General features: G+C 32.5%; 1 protein-coding gene across 1 annotated transcript; it reads right to left on the minus strand.

The window, feature by feature from the left end:
• Positions 1–4,625: 4,625 nt before the first annotated feature.
• On the minus strand, positions 4,626–25,499 carry LOC133331287 (cysteine sulfinic acid decarboxylase). The gene is made up of 4 exons (XM_061539686.1): positions 25,340–25,499; positions 24,646–25,280; positions 5,282–5,649; positions 4,626–5,223 (listed from the first exon to the last, which is right to left on the minus strand). The coding sequence occupies exons 1-4, from the start codon at positions 25,497–25,499 to the stop codon at positions 4,626–4,628; spliced, it is 1,761 nt and encodes a 586-aa protein (XP_061395670.1).
• Positions 25,500–27,712: the final 2,213 nt, after the last annotated feature.

Here is a 27,712-nt window from a genome sequence, read left to right on the forward strand (position 1 = left end):
ATGAGGTTGATATGTTAATTTGGGTGGTACATTTATGGTCCTACGACAAAAATATATAATTCTAGGCAGAGACAAGCAAATTTCATAAGAAAAACATAAGAATATTTTTATAAGCTAAAATAAATTTAAAGTGCCACACCAGCAATAAAGTAGTAAATTGAATGAGCAAATGTGAAATGTAGAATACAAGTCCTTTCGTCGGAATTGGTACTTGAAAACACATTTGTAATCTTAAAATAATAAAAGTGATTAAAAAATTATGTCTTTGGCGATTATGTGTAATGGATATATTGTGAGAATTGAAAGAAATGTTGATGAAATTTGTTGAGAACAAACATTGTGTCGCAGACAAATTTACTGGTGGTGATGTAATGGCAAATCAACCGCTTGGAAGAGCTTGTTTGAAAATGTTTGATGGAATTGGATTTATTAATTTCACTAAAAAGAAGTTTTCCACTTGCGGTGGAAGATTATAGTAAAAAATATGTATACCACTGAAGGTGGCTAAAGAGGTGATCAAGTTTAATAACATAGATCCATCGAAGAATGAAATTTGATTAAAGGATGAAATTCACTTGAGGTGATAAGAAATATGTAAAAAGTCTACTAGATGTGGCTACGAAGCTGATCACAATTTTTATAACTGATCCCTAATTTGTTTTTAATTTCCACTAGAGGTGGTCATTTGTCACTAGAGGTGACTCAAATAAAAAATGTTAAAAAAATGAATGAAACAATAAATACAATATTTAAATTAAAAAAATGAAAGTCAATTTTAATAATGCCATATTGAGTATGTTTGAAGTTGAGAATGATCCAAGAAGTCTGGGAATTTCTACAATATACTTCGCATCCATTGTTGCACCCGTGTAAGGGGCCCGGCATGTTGAGGTTCCATCGATAATGCCATCGGTAAACTAATAATCGATACCTCAACTATCATTTCAAGTCATCAGAGAATCCCTAAGGAAGAAGAAGCAGAAAGCTAAATAACTTTGCCGCTAAAACATTAAGAATTGTTTTTAAAACGAATAAAACATTAATTCAGACCGCCAGAGTATTTAAATTAAACAAGTGTTTTATTTTACCAACCACCACCAGTTCCTAATTAGCAACACGTAAGTATCGCCTGTATACTTGTTGTGTTGTCTAATATTCATATTTATTGTTGTTCGTCTTTGTGCAACAAATATTTTCGGTTCTAAAGCTACTCTGTAGATTTAGAACCCCTACAAGTCCATACGCCTGTATCGGAACTTGTACAACATAACTGTTACTTCTGTTGTTCCACAAGATAGTCACTTATGTTTGTTCTGTACTTAAATGTACAGAAAACTATCCTTCTTTAGAACACGACATGTGTCCTGTAATTACTCAATAGGATCGTAAACATTAGAAAATGTAAACTCCTTTGTTGATCTTGGTGTTATTCTAAATAATAGACTACGTTTCCACTTGCATATTGAGGCTTGTGTTAATAAAGCAAAGTCATTGTTAGGCTTTAAAAACGTAAAGCAAACGTCTTTTTGTCACCCTTGTTCGACCTACCTTGGAATAATGTTGCGTAAATTGGAGTCCTTTCTACAAGTGTTATCCTGACAAATTAGAATCCGTTCAAATACAACTTCTTCTTTTTGCTCCTAGAGGTTTACCATGGAATGCAGATTTATCCCCCCGCCTTATGAAAATAGATTGAAACTTATAGATCTCCCAACTCTTAAGAAAGACGTTTAATGCTGCGAGCAATTTTTATTACAAAACTTTTAAAAGGCAATACCGCTTTGAGTTCTTTAGTTGGTGAAATTAAATGTGCCTCCACGTAACATGCGTAAATACACTATACTTAAACTTTCTTTAGCAAAGTATAATATTGTATTGTATATGCAATAAGATTATGTATATGCAATAAGAAAGGCAATCCTTCGTATGTCTTCGTGAAGCACATTTGGACTATTTCAAGAGTTTAAAGAAGATTTGCAAGTAATAAAGTTTTTATCCTACAAATTATAGATTGTGTTGTGTTTTGTCCGCATTTTTTTATTTAAAGGCGAAACAATTAGTCTTTGCCTCGGCAAAAAATGACTTTAAACTTAAGTTTTCTCTATGAATTCGCTTGCTGGCCGATCTTAAACCGAATCCTGTGGTACACCACTTGTAAGGGAGAGTACATTCCAACATTTACCATTAATAGAGACAAATTCGTTATCTATCGTGCCGAGAAGAACAAACAAGTATATACGCGATACCAGCAAAGGATGGAAATGGAGTTAAATACTTTGGTAAGATCTAGGACACGACTACAAAATTGAAACAAAAAATTAAATTTCGCCTTATAAGATCCGTAATATTACTTTTACATTGTACCGGATTAGGTTAACCCAGTGGGTTTCAATTGTCAATTCCTTTGCATATATGTCAAATAAATTCTCATAAATAAATAAATCCTCATAACCCGGTAAAAAGTTCTAATGTATACGCCGTTTAATATAAAGCAGTAACCCTTTGGTATTGTGTATTATACGAAAAGCAAATTGACCATTATAAATAGAACTACTCACTTGTGCCAGAATCTGTTCTTTCATAATATTTTAATTTTTTATTCGTTGGTCTATGGATATTTCCTTACAGACTATATAATGCAAAATATTGTTTTTAATTTTATGTATTTCCATATATCACAATTTTACTTTGCAATGTTTCACTATTCATAGACAAATCAATAAGATTTTTAAATTCATTAAAATCTTTAGACATTATTGTTAAGGTGTCTGCATTTGAATAATTCATTCTAGAAAATTGAATAGCTAGTGGTACATAATTGCGAATAGCTCTTTGGGGAATATTGACTCACTCATTATTACATTAAAAAATGATACATTCAACATTTTCCTTCGGATTTTTAAAGTTGGCAGCTTGATGAGGGAAAGTTTATGTTCCATAGACAGAAAAGAAGAACAAAAACAGAAAGAAGAAATTGATTTATATGGAGGATAGAGGGCGAACGAGCGTTGTGTATATATTTTTTGTGACATAAGGATTCATGAACTCCCAACTCCACCGTTTAATAAACGCAAGCAATGACATGGCTTTGTTTATTATTACTGAAATGTGTGAATTAAAATTCAGTTTACGATCCAAAAGAACTCCTAGATCCACAAACTCATTAACTTTTTCCATAGAGTTGTCGTTTAGTGTATTACCAGAATCAATTAACCTCTTTCTTGTAAATCTCATGAGTTTGCATTTCGAGTTATTTATTTCCATAAGCTTAATATTACACCAATTCGTAAATGAATTTAAATCGTGTTGTAACAAATCATTACTTGAGATGTCTGAAAAACTGAGAAATAATTTCACACCGTCGGCATACATCAGGATATTTGAAAACTTTATTGTTTTTTTTATGAATAAAGAAAATAGAAGCAGACTTAGATGGCTTCCTTGTGAAACTTCAGAGGAAACTAAAATGTTTCTCGATACGGTGTTGTTAAATTTTACGTTTTGTGTTTTAGGTATGCAGAAATCCAGTTGACACTTCTTTTAGTAAATCCCAAGTATTCAAGTTATAATCGTAACAGTTTGTTATTGACTTTACCAAATGCTTTGCTGAAATCCATGTAAAGAACATCGGTTTGCATTCCTCAAAGAAATCCCCGACTATGGTGGAAAAATGTAGAAGATTTGTTGCTGTGGAGTATTTTCTCTGAAATCCATGCTTTAAGGAGAGAACTAACATGATGGTAAAAGTTATCAGTGATGATTTTTCAACGAGCTTTGGAATAACACCCAATTTTGCAATTCCACGATAATTAGCCACATCGGATTTATTTCCACTTTTAAAGAGGCGAATGATATACGACGTTTTACAGATGTGAGGAAAAACTGGTTGATTAATCGAAACGCTAAAAACATAGTTAAAGGTAAACCAAAGCATCAGCACATCAAAAATTATATCCAGATCAAAAATTATATCCATATTCTTCAATCCATTTATAACCATTCTACTGTCCAACAGTGTAATTGATATTGATTGGTTAGAGTTCAAATCATGGCATAACTATACAAGGTAGTATCATGCAGTCATATGTTTCCATTTTTTCATAAATTTGCTATTGACAGCATTCAGCTTTCAAAATATAAACGAAAATATAGTATAGAATTTTTCAATTTTTCAGTACACCATTGTTAAAATTTCTCTTTTATCTTACTCTCATTTACTGTATTTAAAAGTTGTCAAACAACATTCAGTAACAATTTGTACAAATTATACTGGATACGAGGTTGTAAAAAGCCTATATGATTGCCAACAATTTTAAAAGTGAAAGTGTCTATAATTTTTATTTTAAAATCAATTTTTTGTTTGTTTTTATTTAATTTGTTTATTTCTCTGAATACGTATTTTCTTTTATACACATATAAATGAAAATAAACTGACAAAATTATTTAATTAGAACATGTGCAATTTCCAGTAATTTTTGGCACCAAAGCGGAATTTCAAGGCATATTATAGTGTTTTCATGCTTTGTTTAAAATAAATGACACTGGAATCGTAATATTATTTAAAAATAAATAAATTAATGCCCATACGGAAAAGAATGAAATCATACGGAAAAGAATGAAGTTTACTATAACAATTTGCCAAGAGCATGTATTTCATCTAGAAAATAATCCATATCATCTTCATTGAGGCATGAATTCTGCAACACTATTCTGAAGAAATTCGGTAAATTTCGCAGTGGCTGATATGTGACCATCATTGAACCCTTTTTTATCATAGATTCTTTAATTTTTGGCGCAACTTTATGTAATTGTTCATAATACGTGGAATCTTTATCCCGATTTCTTAAACTGGGCGGCACATACCAAAAACAAATGTTAGTACATTCTGGATTTTCCAAAACTAGTTCGAATCCATCTCTTTTTTTGATGCTATTTGTTATATATTCAGCCATACGAAATATTTGGTTAATATGTTGTTCAAGTCCATATGTGCCTTTTGCTTTCCACATGAACCAGAACTTAAAAACGTCAGCTCTGCGACCACATTGAATGTGCTTATCACCAGTATCGTAACTTGTGTCATAAAATTTGTCTTTTTGAAAAAGATATGTAGCATTAGTAGAATGACATTTACTCAGAATATCTTTATGTTTGGTTAAGAAAGTTGAACACTGTTGCGACGCTGTTAACATTTTATGGGGATTCCACGTGACAGAATCGGCCCTAAAAAAATAGTACATAATGATCAAATATTTTTTATTTTAAGTACACTTCATAATACCTTTCTATGCCTTTTAAAAGTCGGCGATATTTTTGACTCATTAAAGCGCCTCCTCCCCAAGCGGCGTCTACATGCATCCATATTGCATATTTCTCACACAACTTGGCAATTTTTTCCAGATTATCGTAAGCCCCTAGAACAGTTGTCCCAGCGGTTGCTGATACCATTAGTGGTTCGCAGCCTTCTCGAATATATTGTTGTATTCTGGCCTCCAAGTCATCTGTGTCAATTTTTCCACACGTGTCGGTTTTTATTTTGCACACATTTTCACTTCCAAATCCCATAAACATAGCTAGTTTTTCCACAGAATAATGTGAATCCTCTGATGTGAAAATTATTTGTCTCTTAGTTCCAAAAAGTCCATTTATCTAGATTGAAGAAACAATTGGCAATTACTAAAACATGCATTAAACCTGAATATCTAACAAATTTTAAATATTTTAAACATGGTTTATTAAGGCGATTTCATGCCCAAGGCTACGTTTAGACTACTAAATCCACTCGAAAATCTCAATTCCATTGCGTATGCGTCACGTTAATCCAGTTCACAAATCCAGTGTATTGTATTTGACGTATAAGCAATGGAATTGACATTTGAGATCGAGTAGGCTTCATAACTCTAAATGTACCTTTTGTCTTCTCTTGTTGTCTACATTTTAATCGCGAAATATTAGCCAGAAAAGGATAAAAACTCATAATATGAACATGTATTTTGGTTCGAATAAAAATATTTTTTGTTTATTTATTCCAAGGCCTATATAAGGTCGGCCAGTAAGCACATCTGAGTATAAAGTTTGCTGTCAAATCATATTTTGAAACCTATACATACGTACAAAATTATGTTAGACGTCAAAACGAAAATATTAATATTTTGTGAACATTCAATTTAATTTTAATTTACATCGTCTTTGTGAAACACATTTGGACTATTTCAAGATTTTAAAGGCCAATTATCTTACAAAACTATAAATTGAGTTGTGGTTTGGTTGTATTTTTTATTTAAAGGCGAAACAATTTGTTTTCGCCTCGGCAAAAATATTTGACGTTAAACTTAAGTTTTCTTTATGAATTCGCTTACTGGCCGACCTTATATAGGCCTTGATTTATTCTTCAAACAATAAATTTGACAGTCAATGAAAACTTCGAATTCGCCACCCTGTTAACCATGGCGCAATAAATAGGTAGTCCATTTAGCTCAGCTGATGTCTCGATTAACTGTCAAAGTGCGTAATTTCTACTTGAATTCGATGTGCAGAGTTGCCAACCATGTGATATATTATATGGAAAAATTTGACAGAAGGTTTTTGTTGTGATACATCACCTTATTATTGCATCATGCTGTTAACCTTATGAACAAACCTTGATTTTAACAAAGTGATGTTTATGTATTAGCATATTTTCAATAAATTAAACAAAATATATTTTCTAAAGCCGAACATAGCTCTCAAGACTTAACAATGGTTGTTACATTTTATATTTATAAGTTTTAGAGGCAGGAAACTTCAAAATATTTATTAATATAAATTAGCAATTCTTGCCACTAAAAACATTGCATAAGTTTGATACGTTCTGACTCAACTTCCCGAGCTCAGTCAATCACGTCTGCTGATTGACACCACGGGCATCTCCTCTGCAAGTTCCCTCAGCGGAGACCGTAGAGTGCAGATGCCACCGATGCCAAATCACCATACTAACACCATGTACGTATACTCAAATTTCGTTAAAAGTGAGCTACCGCGAGTGTTAGTCTTTTTTGTTTGTTTGCCAATTTCTATCGAAATTGAATTGGCATTAGTCGGCTTCCAGTTATCCCTACGCGTGTGATTTCAATCGTTCGCATACAGTCCACATTTGTTGAATTTTCTGTTGTAGTGATCATAAAAATCATTGTTGATCATTGGAGAACAAATCTGTGTTGTTGCTATTTTTGTTTGCTCTGAATTTCGTATTTTTAATTTCACCATAGCAACACACATCACCCGTTCTCATTTCTTGTGCAATTTAAGTCGTTTTAGTCGACTTACAATACCATTCCTTTTTTAATACATACTATCTCCCATAGAAAATATTAGCAGTCTATCGCCTTGTACTGATCACCCTACGTCGCGTTGATCATACAGAAGCATTCGGTATTGTTGTTACCACTATTCTTCGCCTTAGCTTTGTTGATTCTCATTAAAAACCTCAGTGAGAATTCGAAATAATATTGGTTTATTTGTTGCTATTTACCCTCACCAACCAAATATATTCGTTTTTTGATACTCGTCTTCGGTTTTCCTAATAAAGCCTACAACTGAGAATAAAATTTATAATTTTTCACTAAAAACAAACATCTTCTCCCAACTTCTTGTTCGTTTGGTTTATTTGTTGTTTTAATTCTCACCAACCAAACGAATTCGTCTTGTTGTCATCCCCCTCATTTGTTCTTCAAGTGGAGAAATTACATTGTAATATTTCCAATAACAACATAAAAAAACTCTTCTCCTCCTATTTTTCGTTTGGTTTATTTGTTGTTGCATTATTCGCCAACCAAACGATTCGCTTATTAAATTTGTATGTTGTTTGTTGGGCTTTTTTGGTCAGCTAATTATTATGAAATTAAAACGATTTTTATTTCATATTTGCTCGACGTTTCGTTGGCTGCTGTTGTCATTCTTCTATTCTAAACCTCAGAGAATTTCCATTACCAAATAAACAATAACAACAAACACCCTAACAGTCCACCTTGTTGTTTGGTTCTCTTGTTGTATCGATCCATCAACAACCAAACATACTTCTGTTGTTATTATTGTTCTAACGTTCACATTTCTCACTGCAGAATTTGTCTCGTCATTTTGCAATAACAACACACGTGTATTCCACGCGCCTTTTTATAGCGTAACCTTGGTATAACAGAAAATATACCAACAATTGTTGTCGACTCCAACTCTCACTGTTGGATCGTTTCTCGCGTCGTGTGTTGTGTGGGTGCGTAGCTGCTTACGCATAGCCATTTCGCTGTTAGCGTCGCTTGTGTTTTATTCTGTTTTGTGTGATATTTGTTATTCACCACACTACAGCACAGTGGTACCAAGCGGCAAAATTGTGAATTTTCAAAAACAATTATATTAAAAAATATTTTTGAATCCTTTTTGAATAAATACTGATTGGTAGTAGGGTTTTTGATATTTTTGGACAAATTCACCCTACATTCGGCCGCAATTGCATACCATTTAAGCATAAAAAGTGCTTGTGGAAAATATTAATTTTTGAATATTTTTCTATTGTTGTTGTTGTTTTCAATTCCACCATTGAACATTAAATCACTTCTTGTGAGGCTTTCAGCATTTTGGACTTTTGCACCCTACACTTGGCAATTTCGTACATTATTCGGAGTAAGGAAATACTTGTTTTTCCTATTAGTTTGGCAATTTTATCCATTGTAGTCGTGTTTTACTCCACAACTTTGTATATTTGAAATCTTGTTTTAGAATTATCTACATATTTTGGACATTTGCACCCTACAATCGGCCGTTGTTACATATATCCAAGCAAAATTACTTGCTAATATTGTTTTTGAGAATTAAATATATTGTTTTTTTTTTGTTTTTATACATTACTTTTGCTCAGTGGATATATTCTTGTTTGCTTTTTGGACAACCGCCTACCCTATTATTTGCATTCACCTCCTCAACTACACCCTACCCTAATTGAGGAAATTTGAAAAAAAATACTTGTTTTTTGTGGTCTTTTTAAAGTAGTTTGGCATCGTGAAGAAATTCTTCAAAATTGTCTTCACTTTGTACTACTTTAACATAGACATTTGCAATATTTTACAAATTTTGTCCATATTTTTGAGTTTTTGCTGAAATATATTTTGAGCTATAGCAACATTTCTTTACCATACATAATGTCGATAACTCCTCTCACCAGCTTCAATAGAGCCACTTACATTGTCCTAAAAAGTGTGGAATTCTTTGAACGAATTCCAGAATCCCAGTATTCTGTATACAACCTCGAAATTCGCAATACAGAAATTCGAGAGTTATGGGATAAAGTTAAGTGCACATATAATGAATGCATAACATACTTTGCGACATCCGAGACTTCACAGGTTGATATATTTGATGTCGTTGAGGAAAAATATAATACAGCATTTATTGCGTATTCTTGGTGTCTTCCCACCATAAATCGACATCTCAATCGCCTTCAAAGTCTTTTATATAATAGTTCCCCTGATGTAGCTTAACCAATTTCACAATGTCAACCAGTTTCATCTCCACTGAGTTCACCATCTCCACCAAATTGTCAAAATTATATGCCATCTATCACCTTGTCTCCACCTTCAGCTTCGAATACTGTGCAGTCCACCACTCCTATAGTTGCTTCAGAATTTCAAAATTCTGCCACCAACAATAGCTACACCAATCCACCTGTCGATAATCATAGTCTTGTTGTTCCACCTATCGACATTGAAATTTTTGCTGGAGATTTTATATCTTGGCCCACTTTTCGGGATCTGTTCACAACATTGAACGTCTCTGTCACCTAATACAGAAGACCACCGGTGAGGTTCGTGAAATCGTTTCCAGATTTCCACTCACCAATTCTAGTTTCCCTTTAGCGTGGAAAGCTTTTTCTGATACGTATGACAATAAACGAATTGTGGTAAATTGTCATCTCAAATGTTTGTTTGAAATCCCCTCCTTAGACAGTGAAACTATTTCTGGCCTTAAAACTATCCAACGTGGGATAAATAGTTGCCTTGCTGCAATGTCAATCTATGACGTCACCACGGATCATTGGGATCCTATTGTTGTTTTTATTTGCTTGCAGCGATTGCCAAAAATTACTTTGACTCTGTGGGAGCAAAGTATAGAAAATAAATCGTCGTTGTCCTCTTGGGTAGAATTAGACGCTTTCCTCACAGAGAGGATACAAACATTGATTTGTCTAGAACACGCCCTCCCCTCCAAAAATAAGTTGTTGCCAAAGAAAATGCATTCTCAAACCTCCTCTGAGAAGTTGTCACCTAGTAATATCGCTACACCTCAATCCCCCAATAAATTGTTGTCGGTACATAATTCTAAATGTGTTACCCCACCTCGAGCTATAAATTCACCCTCCACAACTTCTTGTACCATTTGTCATGACCAGAACCATCATCTTCGACTCTGCCCCCAGTTTCTAAAACTTTCTTTTGAGGACAAATTCTCGATTGTAAAGAAAAATAAATGTTGTGTAAATTGTTTATCTCGTGGTCATGCAGTTAAAACCTGCAATAGTAAACATATTTGCACTACTTGCAAGCAAAGGCACCACAGCCTTCTTCACCGTCCACCAATTAATAAGGTTGTTGCTCCCTCCAAGTCACCTCCGGCTTTTACAAATGTCAAAAGTCGAGGACAGGCTTCGTTGTCTCGTTCTTCGGAAAAATCTTCTCCGGCTTTTACCAAAGTCAAAAGTCGAGAATATAATGTGTCGCACCCATCTTCGAATAAAAAAGTTGCTAATCCACCGATACCTACTCTCTCCCAAGACACCAATGTTCTCTTAGGAACAGCAGTAGTAAATATAGTTCATAATGGAAAAACACACCCTGTTCGTGCCATTATTGATCCTTCCTCCAAGGTATCTGTTGTAAGTAAAAAACTTAAAAATGCACTTGGCATTTCTGATAATTCGAAGAAAGAATCCAACCCTGCTACACCAAGGGAAATGTGTTCTCTTAAGTTGACTTCCCCCAAAAACTCGTCTAAAATTGGTGAAGCAAAGGCATTTGTTCGACCTACTTTTAAGGGGAAATTGTTTTCACATCCTCCTATTTCAACTTTGAAATCTAAAATTCCTTTAGATTTAACTGACACATTCGACGGCAGCCCAATAGATTTGCTACTTGGCGCTGATCTTTACCCCCAAATTCTGGAAGCCGAACCACCAAAATTAGTTTTAAATCCGTTGTTGGCCCAAAAGTCTATATTCGGGTATATACATAACGTCTATGCGTTATCTACTAACAGGCCTCTGTCGCCGCACCAATTTACAAAGGTATATTATTGTTGTAATTGAAAAGAAAAAGATTCAATATACCTCCCAACTATTTTTTTAATACAAAACTAATCACCTTGTGTTCTCATTTATTTTCCTTATTATTTTTTTTTTGTTTTGTAGAGCATGCTCCTCGCCTCAACAAACATAATATGCGGACATTTCATATGAAGATATATTCATTTAAATATTGAAAGCTGCATGCTGTCAAAGGCTAATTTATGAAAAAATTGGAAACATATGACTGTATGATTATGCCATGTATTTGAAATAAGTAATACGATATTACAATTTCAGCTTTACAATTTATAGGGAACCAGAAAAAAAAACAACATTCTGTGAAATGTTTGTCATTTATGGTTGCAATATTCTCAAATCTGCAGACGATGGAAAAATATAGTATACTCGTAGGCGTTTAATTTTTGAATTTATAGAAAATTCAAAATTAATTAAATTTATTGATATATCCTATGATTTGTTTACATTTTTCGACATATGAAACTGACGCTAGTGTCACATACAATAACAGTTTTCTATGTGGTTGTTGTTGATTTGTATTTGTGTAGTATTGCAATGTTGTATCTAACACAGGGCTGTCCACACTAATACATTCATGCTTTGTGATTGTATTTTTTTGAAATAAAATGTTTTTCAAAGGTTCTGTTTCTATGTCATATACTGTGACAAATTTGTTTAAAATATTATTGTAAATGTTAAGGAAGCAAAAAAAATGTTACATCTTCCCTTATAATGATATATTTTTTTCTGTTTTGCCCTTCCACCATAGTATTGGTCACATATTTCGACTTGTTCCGAACTAATGTTTGCCAAAAATATCCCCATTTTCTCGGTTAGTGTATGAAAACAAAAAGGAATGAATGACAATTTCGCAAATATTTTTTATTTTCAAATTATTCTCTGTTATAATTGTATTTGTGAGAAATTTGACACACACCGACAGCCCATGGGACCTATTTTGGGGCACTGATGATCTAACATAAAAGTAGAACACATGTATTTATATGAATGTTAACGAAATACGTCGATGCACGAATTTTCAAATTTGAATAAATTAAACTATGACAAAACGTATTTTTATTTTTTCGATTGTTGAAAATAAAAGAATAACATAAAGAAAATGTGATATTTCGAATTAGAATATAAAATATTTGAGTAAATATTTTATTATTTATTTATACAAATGTTACCGAATACGCCGGCGTACGAATTTTCATAGTTAAAAAAACAACAAACTATGACAGAAAGTGCTTTGGTTTTTTCGCGTGTTAAAATAGAAACCAGACATAAAGAAAATATGAAGTGTTCAATAAGAATATGAAATTCTTGGACACATTTTATATTGTTTCAATTTTGATCCCCGATTTTCTTTAATTAGCTATGAGATGTGGATTCGACGTATTTGGGTAATATGGCCGTACAAAACATTTTGCCACAGAGTTGAAGTTTAATATTTTTGTACGCCTCGTCGAAATATAAGTAACGTTGTAAAAGTATAAAAATGGTACATTACATAGTTAAAAGTTTGGTCTGTTCCCGTACTGCAAGAATCTACTAGATTTTACTATTTTCTTCGATATCATAAAGGAAAATTCGTTATCGTAGTAAAATTTTTAACTATGTAATGTATTATTTTTTTTAGAATAAAACGGCATTTACATTAGAACATTTTACCGGGTTAACCTACTCTATGAGGATTTATTTGACATGTATACAATGGAATTGACAATTGAAACCTACTGGGTTAACGAAATCCGGTACAATATAAACGCACTATAAAAATCAAATCCACAGAACAGAAGTTTTTTTGTTGTAGCGCATTAACATACGCACTTTTTATGATGTGCATTTTATATAACTTTTTAACGACTGTCGACATTGTTATACAAACATAAATAAACAACAATACATTTGATGTTATTAACAAATCGAGAAATTGTATTCTAAAAATGTCGTTTGAATACGTTATGTACAACGCGTGAAGATTTTCCTCTTAGCGGGTATCCAATAAACCGTCGTAAACAAATAAAAAATATTTTCCAAGTCTTCCGCACCGCTTGTAGAAGCGTTCTTAACAGAATTTATTTCAGTAACGTCATTGGAGAATATAAGAACGTCGTCGACGTATATTGCAATATAAATCTTTTTTCTTCTGTCATCTTTGAATATACGCATTGATCCACTTCTCCTCTAATAAAACCCATATCGACCAGTTCCTTGTTTAGAGTTTCGTTCCATAATCTCCAAGATTGTTTCAAACCATATATGGATTTGTTAAGCTTGTAGACTTCGTTAGAACCATCGCGGAAGCCTTCGGGTTGTTCCATGAATATGGTTAGTTAGGATATGGTTAGGATAGTAAGAATTGGAAGACGAATATTGGCATGACTATTTTCGAGAAATACCACTTTACGGTTGACTATTATTTTGTTGTCACTTGGGTCGAATAATCGATACGGCTTAATCTCCGTGCTGTATCCAACCATGATACATTCTAATGACTTCGGATCAATTTTAGACCTTCGTTGTTTTGGTACATGAACCATAGCTGGACATCCGAAAACTCTGAGATGCTTTAAATTTGGCTTTCGGTCCGACCATAATTCTTCGACACAATTTTTATTTCCCCGGCATGGAACTCTATTTATCAAGTACGTTTCGGCTTCTGCCCAAAAACGTTGATCTAATCCACTGTCAATAAGCAGACATCTTACCCGTTCTATAATCGTCCTATTTATTCTCTCGGCTACGCCATTTTGCTCGGGAGTATATGGACATGTTTTCTGATGTATTATTCTATTTTTTTTCCAAAAATTCAGAAAAATGTTTGCCAATGTACTCTCCCCCATTATCTGATCGTAGGATCTTGATTTTCTTAGAACACTGGTTTTCCACTAACGCCTTGAATTCTAAAAATTTCTTCCTCCATATTGGATAAACAAACAATTTTCTTGAATAATCATCCAACTCAATAAAAAATTTATAAATTATTTACAGCATCACGAATATTGTACATGCGGTTCTTCTCATTCGTCATATGGTTGCTTGCTCGCTCCACTATCATCGTACCACGCATTTGAGCAATCTGAAGTTCTAGATTTTGCACATGAGATAGCTTCAGCACTTGAAGCAAGCAATACATCCGATTTCTTTTCATAATTCTTTGTAGCTCCACTTACATTTGACTTGGATTTGGTGGGACAATTTCTTGAAATGTGTCCTAGTCCATTACAATTGTAGCATTTGATTTTCTTCTTACCTTTCTTGAAACCTTTAGATTGCAATGCTGGTTCTTTTTTAGAAGTTCGATCAAATTTTGCTTCTTGAAGCAGAACATTTTTCACTTTATCCACTGTCAATTTCTCCTTGGTATTTTCAACAGCCATCATAAGCGGGTCAAAGTCGTCCGTTAATCCTGCTAACATTAGAGATGCTGTCAGCTCATCGTCAATGTTCAGGACGGTATTTTTGACTTTAAGAGCCACTATTACGATGTCATTGACGTATTCCTGAATGGATCCATAGTTCTGCAACTTGATATTTACGAATTGCTTCAGCAATTCAACTTTCCTGGTTAAGCCCGTATCTTCGTATGCGTTCATCAATGAACCCCAGGCATCTTTCACGGTAATTGCTGTAGAAATTTGGCGATAGTTATCTGGTTCAATCATCAGTGTGATATCGGCTAAAGCTCTAGCATTCAAATCAGCATCAGCCGTATTATCAAATCAGGCTCTCCAGCATCCTTTAATTACCTATGTTATGACCAGCCATTTTAATTTAATTCAAAAGTCACAAATTTTTAATATGAAAAAATATGTATCTATTTTTCCAGAATATTTTTTTAACGTTACTAACGCACATAACCTGTTATAATTGAATTTGTTTATTCAACTAACTGAAAACGCGAATACATATTTTATAGAAACATATTTGTACCAAGGCATAATAAAATTAATTTATGTAATAATATACAAAGTGATTTATGACAAAGTACAATAGTTGTGTCTGTTTACTCGATATTTGGTAACAATTGTTACCAAATGCTACTAAATGTTGTCTGTTTACCCAAAAATCCAGTAAATGAGAGTCAAGTGACAGAGCAAGTTTGACAGTTCAACAACAACAAACATACTGGAGTTTACTGAAAGAATTTTATTCAGTAAGATTTTGCAAACTCAGCCGTTTTGGATCAGCTGTTTTATGACTAAACACAAAAATTATTCAAATTTTTTTTTTAATTTGCAAAGTTCAATGTGAAGTTAAGTTGTATAAAAATTACAGAAAATGGAAGAAAATTCGTAAGTAATGCAAAGTTTTATTAATTTAGAAACCAGGGACCGAAAATAACGGTTATTTTTGAAACTGCGAACAAAAAAATCTTCATGTTAGAGACATGGGACACCTATAGTGTCATATACCAATAGATTCGTATTGACGAGGTTATTGGGTGATCATGAGAAAACGCTCTCAATTCCCATGTGAAGAATTATTTTTCAACGGAAAAAATAAACGTTCATTTTAAACAGTTAAAAATGATTTTTATTTTTTCCGTCAACAATAAAACTCGTTTTTGAATTTTTATTTTTTCCGTCAAAAAACTGTTTTTGGGAGTTTTATTTTTTCCGTCCTAAAATAAAACTATTTTTGGGAGTTTTATTTTTTCCGTCCGAAAATAAAACTCTTCGAAAATAAAAACTTTTTTCCGTCAAAAAATATAATTCCTTTTACGTAAAGAAGCTTATACAAATCGTAATCAGTTATAAAATTGCAATTTATAAATCCGTGTTCTTATTACAATAAGTGTACACATAAGTGATCAAGATCAAAGGTAAAAATATTTGTTATACAATTTTAGTAAATAGTCTAGTGTATAAAATCATGAATATTAATTAAAGAATCATTCCTCTGACTATTAGGTCAAAGGTTAAATAACTGGTACCAAACCCTATATGTTTATTTACGTAAAAAGAGTTTTATTTTCTGACGGAAATAATAAAAGTCCCAAAAAGAGTTTTATTTTTGACGAAAAAAATAAAAGTCCCAAAAAGAGTTTTATTTTCGACGGAAAAAATAAAAGTCCCAAAAAGAGTTTTATTTTTGACGGAAAAAATTAAAATCCCAAAAATACTTTTATTTTTGAGGGAAAAAATTCATTTTTAACTGTTAAAAATCATCATTTTTCGTTAAAAAATAAATAATTAAAATCTTTTTTTTTATTTAAGCCACATAATAACAGTTATTTTATACCTGATTTGATATAACTTATAACCATTACGGTCCCTGTTAGAAACTAATTCCTTATATTTTAGGCAAGTTCCAGAAAGAGGGCAATGCATTGATGCAATGCATTGATAATTGTGTTCGTCTGTGTTCGTTATTTATTTTGGCGCAAATAAAATGTTGTCTTGAATCGGTTGCTTATTTGCTAAATCTTACTAAATGTTGTCTGTTTACTTTTCTCAGTATTATCGCAAAAGAGAGTAAAAAAAGCTTAATCTCTGAATTAGAACTTACTGAGTAAATGTTACTGGAAAAGTAACCAGACACACCTATTTTAAAAAATATAAAAAATGTATTCTAAAATCCATTTGTTTAAAGGTGAATGGTATAATAATAGAAGGGAACACCAAGTTTTGTTGTACAACAAACGATACAACAACCACATGTCATTTGACAGAAAAATATAAACAAACAAACAAATTATCAACAAATTATATTTATTTTGAAAATGAAATATTTTCGAATCCTCAAAATAAAATTGAAAAACATGAATGAAAATCTATAACATTCATATTTCTATCGCTTCCACATCTTTCTTATAATTGAGCCATTTCCATGTAAAAGATTTGCTTCCTCAAACTTTCCCAGCAGGCAGATTGAATAAATTGAATACGGGAGGACATTTAATAAAGAACAATTTCAAATTGTATGCGTTCCCAATTTTCCTGTTGGGTGATTTTTAATAACATAATTTGTCAAATTCATATTGACACTAGTATTACGATGGAATGAAATCAGCTGGGATTTGCTGTTACCTTTTATAATTGTACCATGAAAGACCAATAAAAAAGTGAGTTGAGTGTGGTATTCCTAAGAAATTAATGTGGAAAATATGGCATTGTCCACAATGGGTAAGGCAGGGAAGACTATAGTTTCGTATCTCGTTATGTGCATTAGTCTCAAATCGACGACACATAGTAGTGGGAAAAAATATGAATATGTCTGTAAATGCCTTGTTAACCGCGTAGTGGGAAAAGTATGAATATGTCTTTAAATGCCTTGTTAACCAACGAACTTCTCAGTGAGGTGGTGTCGCTGTTAACGTAAGTACTTCGATTTGTTACAAAATACACTTGGGAATAATGCAAGAATGGCACCAACGAAATATGTTTCTTTCGATTTAATCATTTGGAAAGGTCGCTGAACCGCAACGTACCGATTGGCTGGTGCCCAGTTTACACTTATTAAAAAATAGATTAATTGATAAAATTGATTCATATATCTACATATATATAGATATGTCATTTGTCCTCCACTGATGCTACTGTAGGTACTCTTGTGGCGTATATTTATTTTATTTTTGGCAGAAGAGGCCACACGTGCATAGTTGCTTTTTTGTTATTCACCTCAAACTGCCCTACCTTGTATTATTGTACCATGGATATACATATTTTAAATTTGTAACATATATGGTCTGTTCCCGTACATGAAGAATCTACTAGATATTACTATTTTCTTCGATATCATAAAGCAAAATTCGTTATCGTAGTAAAACGTAGTAGATTCTTGTAGTACGGGAACATACAAATAATATTACTCATTCTTTCGGAATTAACTTGTTAATAAAGCTACGTCGTTAACTTATTGGAAATAAAGGACATTTGTTGGTTTATTTCTTACTATAAGAAACGTAGGAGCATCTCTAACCAAAGTGGTGAAGGGTGTCATATAGTCGGCTCCGTCCGAATTTTGAACTCTCCTTACTGGTTTTAAAACTTCGTTTTTCTTACCGACATAATTATTTGGTTTTTAATGATTTTACAAAAATGTTTGCCGATGTCTTACTGTTTTCGAGCTAAAAGGGAGTGTTTGTACGCGGGCATTTGTCAGATATCTATGCATTATGTTTCATCAAAAGAATCCGGCAATTGCTGAAGGTTTGAATTTTCATATGAACAAAATCTTCCACAAAAGTTTAGTATATTTTTTGTAAATAAATACCTTTGTTGGTGCACCGTAATTGACTAAAATCCTTAAGGCATTATCAACATCATTCGGAAAGCCATGCCAATTGGCATTGTTATAAATTGTGAAGGTGCGCATATCAGTTCTATAAAGTCGACTTAGATTTTGGGATAAGTGTGGCGGAGAGGTTATGTTAATATGTCCAGATTTGAAGGAGCAAAATGTTCATACGATCTTTTTTAATCTGATTAATCTGATTTCTATTCTTTATTCTTTTAATATATTGTTACGAATATAACTTTAGATTTAAGTTAATTTAGATGAATTCCGTTAATTTAAGAATTGTAACGTAACTTTCTACTACGCGGTTTATTCGAATAACTTCACAACAACAACTACTGTATAGATTTTTCTACATCCTTCCATTTCCTCTTTCATTTTCTATTTTGTTATTGACGTACAATTCTTGTTAAACGTCATCATTGATGATCGCTTAATTCCTCTTTCTTTGTTACTCCCTCGCCTGTATATGTGTTGTTGTTATTGTTCACTCAATGTAAGTTTGTATGTGTTTGTTGCATTGGTGGATTGTTCGTAATCTAGGTGTTACCAGATCGTCTAGAAACTTCTGTAGCGACAGGCAAGGCTCATATAAATAGGGGAAATGGCAAGGCAGTTAGTCAGTTGTGAATCAGATCGCGAATTGAAACCGTCAAGTAAAGTAAAGTGCAAATTAAAGTTTTGTCAATAAAATCATTGTAATATTCGTAATCAGAAAGAACCCGCGTTTTATTTAGTACGAACTGTATTGGGAAATAAAACAACGTCTACACGGGATTAAGTAAAATCAAAGAACGTAACAATATTATTTTTAAATTTATACCAAATATTACGCGCAATGACGTTTTTAATATTACATGCCTTTGACAAGCACACTTGTTTTTCGACAAACTTGTCATTCCATAGGAATATTAAAATTAAAGCCACCTAAGCATAATGGTTAATATTTAGGTGAAATAAACTCAAATTGGGAAATAAAACAACGTCTACACGGGATTAAGTAAAATCAAAGAACGTAACAATATTATTTTTAAATTTATACCAAATATTACGCGCAATGACGTTTTTAATATTACATGCCTTTGACAAGCACACTTGTTTTTCGACAAACTTGTCATTCCATAGGAATATTAAAATTAAAGCCACCTAAGCATAATGGTTAATATTTAGGTGAAATAAACTCAAATTCAAAAAAATCAACCAATTTATATTTATTATTTATCATTTTCGTCCAGACATATTGTTGTTCGCAGATGACTCATTCGGTGGAATAATGCATCCGTGTTTGCAAATGTCGTTTTCCAAATCACAGAGCTATGTGCTGTTAAATCAGCAAGGTTTTTGGCGCTATCCCGCTATGTCCTGTTTTTTCTTAGGCTTACTCAGCTTATCAGGCATAATTATACAAGGTAGTCTCATGCAGTCATATGTTTTCAATTTCAATTCATAAATTTGCATTTGACAGTATTCAGTTTTCAAAATTTAAATAAAAATATCTTCCTTCGAAATGTACGCATTTCATATGTTCAGTGACAAAAATTGCTAAGTTGTAACAACCATGGTTAAATCTAGAGAGCAATGTTCAACATTAAAAAATATATTTTGTTTATTTTTTTGAAAATATGCCAATATGTTGATTTTGAAGTATTGCCATCTAATTTTGGCATATTTACTAAATTTGCGTTCTCGAACTTTTAAAATTATTTTGTACTCTGAGAGCGATTTGAAATGTTTCCCTTTACTAGCTTTACTGGAACAGACCAATTATTTAAAATTTATAGATGAGTTCCAAGTTAAAAAAGTTTGCCATCATTAAATTCTCAAATAAGACTAGGCGACAGTTTGTACGTTTACAATGTAACATCAAACCTATTGGCAATAGCTTAAACCGCTACTGATAAAAAATATTGACGTTATGTAATCAGCAAACGTTTAGCTTTTTTGTTATGTCTCATGGCATAATTACAGAAGGTGGTCTCATTTGAGAATTGGATGATGACAATCATTTTTAATTTAGAACTCATCTATAAATTTTAATTTACATGAAAAATAAATTTCATAAAATTTTATGTATGTCGGGGTTGGCATATTTTAAATAAATTAAAAAATATTTCTAAAGCTGAACATTGCTTTAGAAATGTTTCAAAAATGTTGTTGTAATGTAGAACCAAAAGAAATAAAAAACCAAATTATAAATGAAAATCTCCAAATTTCGAAGAGCTTGTTTGGCAATACTTTTATTACCATTTTCTACAAGAACTTGTGTAAAAAAACTTATGAATCTGTTTGTTTAGCAAAATATTTTTGACATATCAAAATACAACAACCTATGTTTGTTGTAGAAATTCGCCTATGCGGCTAACTTGTATATCTACCTTGGGCAGTACGACTACATATTCATATTTCGTTGCCGACGAATAATCAGCCGAGCCATGATGCAATAATAAGGTGATGTATCAAAACAAAAACATTTGTTTTTGTCTCGATTATGTGTCAAACATTGTTGGCAACATTGCGCATCGAATACAAGTAGAAATTATCCACTTTGACAGTTAATCAAGAAATCAACTGCGCTAAATGGACTACCTATTTGTTGTGCCATAAGCCGAGCGTAGTTTTTATGATTGTGTGTTGCCAACGCAGAAATTAAAAAAATGCATTTAATTTTCTGTGTTGTTATTTAATATAAATTTGTCAAATCGTAACCAAAAACTGTCAATAGTAGTACTAAAAACTAAATTATATATTAAATAAAACTCTTTAGCAAGTATTACTAATTGTATTTGCTCGAAAAAATGAATTTATCACAATTGCGATTTTTAATTCTATCATATAATTTTTAGAATTTGAATGGGCAACTCTGAACTCGAAAAATTCTCTGCTTTTGTTTGCTAAAAATCTTGCTAAGCTGCCACAGTCAAGGTGCTTAGTCTTCATTGTAAGCTTTGGTTGTTAGTCGCGTTGTCAATTGTGTTGTAGTTGTTCATTGCTATTTTCTAGCTGCTGACAATATGAATAAGCTTAAGTTATGCTTGCTAAACTTTTTTGTAATGTCTTACTATTTGTTGCAGTTGTGCATGGCTGTGCTGCATATTTTGAGGATGAATTTAGCTAGCAATGCGGTAATTTTCGGTGTTTTTGCTATTTTGGCGTTAGCATTATAAACCCTATTTACTGAAGTTTTAAATAAAAAAAGAGGACTGCTCAAAGAATTTGCATAGTTTCAAAATGTAATCTTATTTGTTTGGGAAGACAGAGGAAAGAAATAATAAATGAACTCAGTTAAAGTATGATTTCCAATGTAATAAGATTAATAATAAAAATAATTATAATAAATAATGATAATTTTTCATATATCGCAAATATATTTAAATATTCGGCAATAACGATCGTGAATAGCAAAATAAAACAAAATGATCAGCTGCGATATAGAAAACACCTCTACACCACACTACATGAGTTATCATCCAAATTCTACTCTCCTACAATGAACCAACATTTTCAACTGTTTTCACATGTTGTTCGTTTTTAACAAGGTCTATATAATAGGCCATCCAGTAAGGACAGCTGATATCTACATATTTGGAAAAACAATTCAATTGTTTACGAAAATAGTGTATGGCGACCAATTTGTGTTGTGCGGGCTTAAAAATGTGGAAAATAAACAATAATTTCCAAATATGATTTACGTTCCATCTACAACTTTTGACAATAGATGTACGTGCAGTGTTGTACCTTTGAACGAATTCGCCTTTTGGATGACCTGATATTTGGGCCGTGGCTTTTATATTCAGTAGTTGTCAAATGCAAAAACGAAAGAAAATAACAATTATTAACATAATAATACGTATTTGGATTTTCCAAACAATCCAAACAGTGCACTATGGCTAAAATAGTCCAATTTGGAATGTAGAATTCTAATGATTGTGATACATTTGGTCTAGTTCTTCGGTTAGCCCCCTTATAACGGGAGGCGAATTTGAAGTCTTCATTGACTGTCAATTTTACTGTTTAAAGAATAAATAAACAAAAAATATTTTTATTTGAACCAGGTGTACCATTGTATGGGGACAACACGGAAATATGGCCAAAACAAAATTATTTTTATATTTATTATTTTTAATTTGCTCCCGTGGGGGATTCCCTAAGAAACGTGAATCAATATTAATCGTGTTTAGTAGGAAGTTTTAACACCCCATAAGAACCTGAAAGATAAAAATACGCGAATTCGGTCGAAAATAATTTCGTATAATGAAGTTTACCATTATATGGGAAATTGACCCCCGAAACATGGGTCAATGTTGATAATTTTTAGTAGGGACATTTCCCACTCAATGAAAATTTAATATTTTCATTGAGTGGGAAATGTCCCTCCTAAAAAATATCAATCTTTGGATCTATGGAGCTTTCCTAAAAGGTGGATCAATATAGATAACTTTTAGTAGGAAGTTTTTCTATCATACCACAGCACAAAATAACAAATTACATCCAATTAAAGTGAAACATGTGTACAAAAACTTCGAAATACCGAATATTGGGGGAATCTTTATATGGGAGCTTCTCGGAAACATGAGCAATCCAATTAAAGTGAAACATGTGTACAAAAACTTCGAGGTACCGAATATTGGGGGAATCTTTATATGGGAGCTTCTCGGAAACATGAGCAATATTGACCATTTTTCGTAGGAAACATGTGTAAGGGGGTACCGTTATATGGGGGCTATACCAAATCGAGGACAAATGTTGGTCATTTTAGGTAGGAAGATTCGATGCCCAATAAGAACAAACGTAGTAAATAACAAAAATTCACAATCATTCGAAGGACTTTCCTATCTAGAGTAACTTCGGGTAATGTGGACCACCATTTTCTTTTTTTGATATTGTGGGCGTAACAACGGTAAAAAATAAAAACAAATTGTTTTCCCAACATAGTAGATTTGTTGGCTACATATATTCCAGGTCGAACATTATATATATTTGTCCATAAAAATGTTATTGCATTATATTTAAAAAACTCTAAACTGCGAATAAAAATAACTTGGCGTGTAATGTGGACCAGTATGTGTGGGTAATGAGGATCAGCAAGTTAAAGGTAGATTGTGGATTGGTTGTGACAAATTTTAATTTATTGCACTCTTGGGTAACAATAAATGCAAAAATATATCGGTTAATGTTTTGGAATAGCCCCCATATAAGGGTACCGCCCCATTTGCGGTATTTTGAAGGTCCTTGCTTCATTATCCAACCGAAGCACCTTTAATTTCGCATATCGAGTTTTCAGAGGATAGAATACCGCCTCGCATATAAAATGCGCCCATTTTTCGAACTCGTCCTCATGAAAATGTCCCACTTTTTTATAGTGGTCCACATTACACGACATTGAATATTTTTATTTAAAAATAATTATCGGCTTCAAAAAACTATAAAAATTAAAAAATCGACGATTGTAATTACAGCTAAAACGTATATTTTTGTTAAAGAAAACAAGAAAACCACATAACTTCTTCATATTCGAGAAAAACAAAGTGTTCGACTATTTTGCAAAAACGTTCGACTATTGTGCTAAAAAATTTTCAAATTACACTTTTACAATGAGAGCTACATTTTTTACTACTAAATTTTCAACATTGCAATTATTTATTAAAAATCAAGTTTGATGTTTGTTTTCACTAATTATGAAAACATTTATATGACATATTTCAAGCATTTTCTTAGATATGGGGGGTGGTCCACATTAGACGCCCGGTCCACATTACCCGAAGTTACTCTATTTTCTCCACTTTGTTATATTCGGCAGAACACTTGTTTGCGCTGCAGTTGTTGCTCACTTTATATTATTTTCTGACACAGACAGACGAACACGCATAAATCGACACATAATTTTATGTTGATCAAGAATGTACTTTGTGGAGTCTCCGATGTATATTTCGATTTGTTGCAAACGGAATAACAAATTTCATATACGCTCCAATTATGATGGAAATAGTATAAATTTGTATCAGGGATTCAATAGCCAAAACATTTGATAAAACTTCTTTTTTTTGTATGTATAAACATATAGGATAGCTTACCTTTGTGTTGGGGAATTTATTGTATCGAGCACAACTTATTGCATAGCCATTCGAAATAGATCCGCCAGGACAAAATATGCCGTCACCGTAACCATTATTGGCAAATCCAACTATTCGACGCATTTCAGATAACACTTCTTCTTCCATTAATGTGAAAACTGGAGAAACTTCGTATGTATATACACTAGGATTTAGTGCATCTGTTAGCCATTGACCAATTAGTGCATATGGATCCACACCAGAATATAACTGATTAATAAAATACGGATGACCCGTCTTCACTGAATATTCGATTGTTTTTTTTATTATTGAAAAAAGGTTGTCATGTGATTCAGCATCCTGATTTAATTTGAAATCAAATAGTCGCTTCAGATCCTCAGGAGAATGCCATTCCACAACTCTGTTTGAACGCGTAGTTCCACCATAAACAGCTGATTTTATTATTTCGTCAACACAAATCTGCATAAACCCCCTAACTTCCTCACTAGGGTGACTTGGAATTAGATGTTTCTTCATTTCTTCCATTTTGCAGCTTAATTCATTTACTTTAGATAAAAACGATTTATTCGCGTATGCTTCCGTTAAATTTGTACTATAATTTGTAGAATTCGCCATGACATTGACATTTTCGTTCGCTATTGAGAGTTAAGAACCATTTGATTGAAATTCAAAAAGGAAAAAATACTTTTCTTACATAGAACATCAACGTGTGCCAAGTTTTGCTCTTCGTACTCTGCAGATGCCACTTGGTCTACCTTTTTAAATATAGATTTATCGTACCCATGTGAACCTTGATGTTGGCGATGATGATGATGACTGTGGTGAAGACCATTTATACTTTCGCTTGCAATCATTTTTTATTACGAAATATTTTGATTCAGTGTAGAATATTGAATGAATTAAGGTATTCACTGCAATTCAGATGCAATCCAACTGTAACCATTGTAAAACAGCGGTAGCTTTTATAAATACCTTGCCATTGAAACCGTAAGATAACAAGAGTCATAAAAATTAATTATGTGAATGTCACTGTGTATATCGATATGTGTTGTTTTATTGTATGCACATTATAAATTGAAACTGTTGAAATGTACATACAAACACTACAACGTAATATTCCCATATAGCTTTTATGACGTAGTGAAGAATTAAATCTGTTGTGTAAACTAAACACCTGCGAAGTTAAATATAAATGAAATGCATTATGGAAATATATGAACATCATCAAACAGTTATTCTCAAATTTATTGCAATATAGGTTTATTCATGTAACAAAATTAACGCCAATTAACGTAATTACAAATTTTATTACAATAATTATTTCAAGGATGGTGAAAGTAATGTTCCAAAAAAAAAAAAAAAAAATGGTGGTCGGTGGCTAAGATATAAATTAAAATTCTGTAGATGTGGCAAATGATTGTTATCATTCATGAAAATGTGATTTTAAAAAACAATTTATTAGTTATAGTTTCTTTAAATAAGAAGTATGGTGTTTCTCTAAAAGGTCTACAAAAACAAAGCTCAAGTTCTTTGAGCAATGTGCTGCGTTTGAAAACTTTCTTAGAGAAAGGGTTGTATCACGTGTTCAATTGCTTGCCACAGGTGGTTCGTTAAAATGTTACAAGAGGATGTTCATGGTATTTAATGTTTATAACTTGTTGATATTTTATAGGCTTAGTTTTACATATTTATATGATTATATATACAGTAAATTTTACGCTTTTGGAATATGACATGTACTGTTGTTTATCAATTGATACAATTGAGTGATATACTGTCAATGCTAAGTTTTTGGGGAAGACCATGTACTGAAATCGCTCACGGCGCCTTGGCATAGGTTCTGATTGATTTAAATTAATTGAAATTGGAATGTTGTCATATAGAGTAAGTTAAAGGGACGTGCTTTACTTTAAAAATTTTCAATTTTCCGAATTCGGAACGAAACTCTGCACACGTTTCTGGTTCTGATGCTGAATTTGTACCGAAATCGGAACAACATTGTTTGTAGCTGCCAACGAATTCGGAATGTTTTGTCGAAAAAAATCGGAAGGAACATTCTAAACGAATTCGTAAAGTAACTTCGAGACCAAAACACGAAATTTTGAGGGAATTTTCGATTTTCTGCACAAAATATTCGAAAATGGGCAGAAATTAGAGAGATTTTCGGACAATTTTTAAGAAGTTTAAATACAATTAGAGTTTTCGATAGGGTGCTGAAATTTTGCATAGGTTTGTCTTTTGTCTGCAGGCAGGTCAAGTTCGAAGATGGGATATATCGGTCCACGTTTAGGCATAGCTCCCATATAACAGTACCCCCAATTTTCGGTGTTTTGGGGTTCTTGAGCTCGTTTTTCAACCGAATACGCTGAAATTTGGTACATTGAGTTCTTATTGGGTACTAAATGCCTCCACAAAAAATTATAAATATAAGTCCACATTTTTCTATATGATTTGTTCCGTATTTGGGTTTGTTTCTAAGATTCTGTTGTAATCATTTCATCTGCGGACGATACGAAAAAAACTAGAACATAAGGTTCGATAATTAACCTTATATATATATAGCGAACTTAAGGCTTTTTCACTTGTTTCCCCCCCCCACACAGCACACAAAAGATCAACATCAAAAACCATTTGCTACTACTACACACACACACAAATAACCAAAAAATCAAATTTATTAGTCCACTCGATTTCACTATTAGAATGAACTCTTACTCTATTTCGAATATTTTCACTCTCTCTTTTTCTTCAACCAGGAGTACTCGCGAGCACTCCCAAACAAAATAAATGGGTGGAGAGTATACCCCTTAAAAAACTCTTACTCTTAACGTATTCTCACTCGGGAGTATTTTTCACTCGCGAGTAAAATCGGGGAAGTTTTTTTTTAGGTTTTACATCTATAAATTGGTATGAGATGAGATTTACATTACATTAAAGTAGTAATCTCGCGTTAACAATTCATAATAAACTTTTCAATTTTCAAAAATCACCCAGGGAGACCAGCTGATAATCGATACCTCTCAAGTTTGCTGTCAAAATGCATTATTGTGAATTGACTTCCATTATG

Source organism: Musca vetustissima, unplaced genomic scaffold, assembly GCF_032173495.1.
Source record: "Musca vetustissima isolate MV318-11 ecotype Yass unplaced genomic scaffold, APGP_CSIRO_Mvet_v1 utg29361, whole genome shotgun sequence".
NCBI lineage: Eukaryota > Metazoa > Arthropoda > Insecta > Diptera > Muscidae > Musca > Musca vetustissima.

Excerpts from the sequence above, each read along its gene's own strand:
- LOC133331287 (XM_061539686.1), bottom strand. The coding sequence starts at position 25,499 with ATGATTGCAAGCGAAAGTATAAATGGTCTTCACCACAGTCATCATCAT. Across the intron at positions 5,650-24,645 it reads ATAAATTCCCCAACACAAAG|ATAAATGGACTTTTTGGAAC; the intron begins GTAAGCTATCCT and ends TCTTCAATCTAG. Across the intron at positions 5,224-5,281 it reads CTTTTAAAAGGCATAGAAAG|GGCCGATTCTGTCACGTGGA; the intron begins GTATTATGAAGT and ends CTATTTTTTTAG.